The sequence below is a fragment of the Lathyrus oleraceus genome, chromosome 1, assembly GCF_024323335.1.
Source record: "Lathyrus oleraceus cultivar Zhongwan6 chromosome 1, CAAS_Psat_ZW6_1.0, whole genome shotgun sequence".
Taxonomy (NCBI): Eukaryota; Viridiplantae; Streptophyta; class Magnoliopsida; order Fabales; family Fabaceae; genus Lathyrus; species Lathyrus oleraceus.
This window is the reverse complement of record NC_066579.1, coordinates 394,566,043-394,570,867: the sequence shown is the minus strand read 5'-3', so window position 1 is coordinate 394,570,867 and position 4,825 is coordinate 394,566,043. Positions and strand designations below refer to the sequence as shown.

Here is a 4,825-nt window from a genome sequence, read left to right as displayed (position 1 = left end):
CAAGTAATACTTTTCCAAACTTTTCCACACCTCGTGCATTGTTCTTAAGTCATGGACAATCCTAACACTTTTTCATATTACCTCAACAAAGTTTATTGTAGTAGTTTTTTATTCAGAACAAAATTAAAGCAAAACCCTAATACCATTTTGTCTAGATCAATAAACCCTGTCAAACAAACAAAAGTCATGAAAGAAATTGAACACATAAGAAAAATTGAGAAAATAATTCACCATGGAATAAAATCTGTATAGTTACAAAGAATAGCCCATATAAATTAATAATAATGAAATAAACAAAAACAAAATCCCAAGCTCCAATTTCATTTAAAATCAAACCTATAGCTGCAAAAGCGATATATAGATACATAAAATAAATCCATATTGATTAATAATATCTATAGTATATTACCATATCTCATCTATTGTTGTTCTTTGATTAAATCTTTCTCCTCTTTTTTCATCTGAATAATATCCTGAAGCAAGCCATTGTCTCTTAACAAAGCCTCGTGGGAAGCTCCGAAACCTCTTTGAATAATCGCTTGGTCGTGAACAAAACCACCAAACGACGACGTGTTAACATAGCTACCACTAGAACCAAGTGATGGGGGTGTAGTAGTAGAATTGGTGGTGGGATTAGTATTATTGTACGACAATGATGAAGCGTGTGGTAGAACAAAGTGTGAGTGTGAGTGTGAACCTGAACTACCGCCACCAAATGCACCGGCACCGAAGCTAGTAGGTTCGTTAACGAAGCTGAGGCTAGGACGTGACGTGGCAGGTGAAGGATGTATGTGTTGACCCTCGTATGTAGTGACGACAATGGAAGAATCATCGGATGAACGCTCCACGCGCTTTTTCACGCCGCAGGCTGCCGTGGTACAACGATAGTAGCTCCTGTTTTTGTTTCAACGCGGACACATTTGCGTGTCCCGCAAGTCAAAATTAAATAAGAATAATTAATAAATTTAAATATAATTAGCATGACCGAAATGCCATAGGTGTTTGTTTATAATATGGTCGTTAAATCAGACACTAGAATGATAATTGTGAAATGAAAAAATGGTTTTACCTGGGATAAGGACTGTTTTTAACAGCTTTTTGACCGTACTTACGCCATCTATATCCATCGTCTAGGTTATCAACTTCACTCTTTGTCATGAATGCAAATCTGGGTTCTCTTTCCTTCTTTTGATTCTTCTTTTTTGCTTTTAGCCTTCATTTTAAGTTAAAATGAGAAGAAAAAAACAGAGACAAGTGTGAGAATAGAAAGGACAAGAGAAGAAGTTTATTATTGATTTATTTAATAATAATTAAGAATACTCACTGTTTTTTTGTCTTGTCTTGATTTTGGTCATTTTCTTTGACTCCATTTCCATCTTCTTCTACCTCTGCATCAGCATCAGCATCATGTTCGTTTTTTGAAACTTTAGTTCTATGTTGTTGTTGTTGTTGTTGTTCTATGGTGTTGTTGTTAAAGGTGGCTTCGTTAGATGAGGAAGAAATTGAAGTTGAGTTTGGTGATGTCGGTGTGTTTAACACCTCGGAGGAGTCCAGGACGTTGGAGCTCGCCGGCGAGGGAAGAGGTTGGATGACTGTGGTGGTTGTAGGAAGAACCCAATCGGATAACAAAAAAGTGTTGTTGTTTGTGTTGTAATCGTGGGAACCTAACAAGTCCATGAATCCAAAAGAGGAAACTTTTTGGTCACACGAGGAAGATGGCAACGTGTCAAAGATGGTGGAGATTGAAGGTTGAAAAGGGAATAAAGATGTGTTGGTGGTGGTGGTGGTTGTGCTCGGAATCTCGTCGGAAAATGCCATGGTGGTGGTGGAGGATGAGTTGGTGGGGTTTGTGTTTGCCTCTCTCTTCTCCTCCTCCATTGATTTTTATGCTGCTATGTATCAATACAAAGCATGGCACATATTCCTCTTTTTATTTTCATTTTTATTTTTTATTTTTTTGTGAAAGGTTGCTTTTTTTTCTCTAAACGGAAATGTGCTCATTAATTTTCAACTTATTATTTCGAAAGATATAGAAAGAGAAGATGGAAAGGGAGAGAGAAAAGAATGAAAGGGATGGTTTGGGGATTGGGGTGTGCTATTAATGGATTCAAATTTTGAGATTTTTTTTTCTTTTCTATAACTATTTTGTTGGATTTCTTAACGGTGTCAGTAGTACTTAAAAAACGTTTTCTTTATTTAAATAAATTAATAAAACCACTGTTTATATTTTCTTTATTTGTATAAGAGAGTAACTATTTATCCAATAATAAAAGACAAATTTGTAATATTAAGTGATTAAGTTCAAAATTATAGAAACAATTGAATTTTTTTCTTCAAATAAGTTAAATATTAGAATTTTTAAAATTATAGGTTCCAATCTGCAATTAAAGATTCTTACATATATCTAAATTAAACAAATCTAAATAAATGAATATGAATCAGGATCAAATGACATTAAAATGTCAAATTTAATAACATGACACTTTCGATAACTCTTCACGCTATATCTGTATAATAAAATTCATTGTTTAATTGAAAGTTATTATCATATTAATCACGTCTATAACATTTTACATAAAAAATTATTTGATATGTTAAAAAGAATGATAAAAATTAATGATTTTCATGAAGTTTTGTAAGACGTTGGTTTTTATGTATCTAGTTGACATATTAAATAATTTATGATTGATATTAAGTTTTATAGGCATGATGATTTATTTGACAAAGGTTTTGAATCTAACAATGGATTTTGTTATACAATTATATAATAAAGAATTATCAGAGGTATCGTGTTAATAAGTTCACATTGATGCATCTTCGGTATTTTCTCAGTATTTGTTTTTTTTTCTTGCTTGTGGTGTTGTCTGCCTGCACTAATTGTCTACTTTACTTTAACTTACATGTATAATGGTTGATATACACGATTGAATGAGGCACGAGAGGGTTACACAACACACATCAGTGCGGAGGGAGAAGAGTCAACAGGTTTCGGAGGTTCCTGGTCCCTCGGGCCATGCAGAGAAATTTACTTCTAGGACTCGTGTTTCTTCTCATGCTACTCCATCTTCTTATTCCCGTAGGAGACGAGACTCACCTACTAACGCATCACTCCCTCCATCCTCTTGCGAGTGACAAGTTTCCCCTATTCAGGCACCTGAGTCTATGCCACCTCTTACTGCTGATGCTGCTGATCTAGTGGCACTTGCGGAGGATGATGATGTTGCAAAGACTGAGCTAGAGGCATTTGGAGGAGACCCTGTAGATTTGCCATTACTGCCTCTGTATCCCGACCATATTTCCAGACATATCTGGGACAGAGAGGTAGCATTTGTTGGACTCTTTTTTTTTATTTACGTTAATTTTAATTGAAAAATGTCTAACATTGATTTTTACTTTTTCAAGAGTGTGATCTGTAAAATTATTAACCATGGGTAGAAGATTACTAGCTTGCCTCATCCGAATAAGAATTGGTTTCAGGGATTTTTGCCCTTATCTGGCCTGAAAGACTTGTGCATGACCAATTATACTACGGTTAACCACATGATGCTTAATGCATTCGTGGAGAGATGAAACTTAGAGACATCGTCATTTCATCTCCCGCTTGCTGAGATGTATATCGCACTCGACGATGTCTCGTGTTTGTTACATCTTCCGATCAGGGGGAAACTCCTATATCATGAGAGAATTATCAAAGACGAGGCACTCAAGATGATGGTAGACAATCTAGGGGATGACCCAGGGGAGGCAAAAGAGGAGTTGGATAGGACTAGGGGGCTCATGTTAGATTTGAATACCTGTAAAAGGAATATAGAAATGAGCTATAGAGAGCACACCAGACCACAGGTGATGACGAGCAGGTGGAGCTCCACATAGCGCATGCTATGAGAGCACACTTGTTATATTTGGTTGGAACTGCGATTTATGTGGACAAGAGTGCCACTTATGCATATATCGTTTACCTACGGTACTTCCAAGATTTTGAGTGGATCCATGAGTAGAACTAGGGGGAGCTTGTTTGGTCTACCTATACTTGAAGTTGAAATTGGACTACATGTGGAAGATGAAGTAGGTCATAGGAAATGCCACACTAATGACGTTAATAATTATTGATCTTTTAATGTTTCTTTGTCACTTTCATTTCATCTTTGCAAAGAAATTTGTGTGATCCAAACTTTTCATTTCAGGCTTGGATCCTCACGCAGTTCCCGCGCATCTCTGGCTATGTAAGTGTTGAGACTTACAATGAGGATATTGACGCGCGCTACTACTTTTTCCCCGCTCAGAGGGAACTAGGCGACTGAGCCTTTCAAAGTGTATCTTGATTGTTTGGTTACCGAGGACATGCACTTTAACATCTATTTCGATCACCGTCATGCACGACCATTTGACGAGATAATTCTATACTCTGGATGGTTTACCTGCAGATCACGTTCCACTGCTCCTAATTTTCCAGAGCGTGTCATGCGGCAGTTTGGCTACACTAATACCATTCTCAGACATCATATTGTCTCTACTCCTCCTACTTTGACATGTAGACAGATAGATGACATATTTGATGATTATGAGAGTCATCTGGTACCGGAGGAGGCACGAAGTATCATAGTTGTGAACGAACGGAGCTACGTCGAAGAGTATATCAGATGGTTCTTTAGGGTGTCACATCCATACATGGTGCATGCTGCTCCAGGATACCCATTTAGGCCAACTCATTAGAAGATACTAGAGAAAGAGCAAATACAGTTAGATCATATTGAAGATGTTTTGCCTAGATGTCGTCGTATTGTGGAGATTGTGCAGGCATGCATTGACATAAGTATTTTCCCTG

General features: G+C 36.9%; 1 protein-coding gene across 1 annotated transcript; it reads right to left on the bottom strand.

Moving 5' to 3' along the window:
• Positions 1-205: 205 nt before the first annotated feature.
• On the bottom strand, positions 206-2,218 carry LOC127074277 (probable WRKY transcription factor 48). The gene is made up of 3 exons (XM_051015585.1): positions 1,325-2,218; positions 1,070-1,213; positions 206-894 (listed from the first exon to the last, which is right to left on the bottom strand). The coding sequence occupies exons 1-3, from the start codon at positions 1,876-1,878 to the stop codon at positions 420-422; spliced, it is 1,173 nt and encodes a 390-aa protein (XP_050871542.1). The 5' UTR covers positions 1,879-2,218; the 3' UTR covers positions 206-419.
• Positions 2,219-4,825: the final 2,607 nt, after the last annotated feature.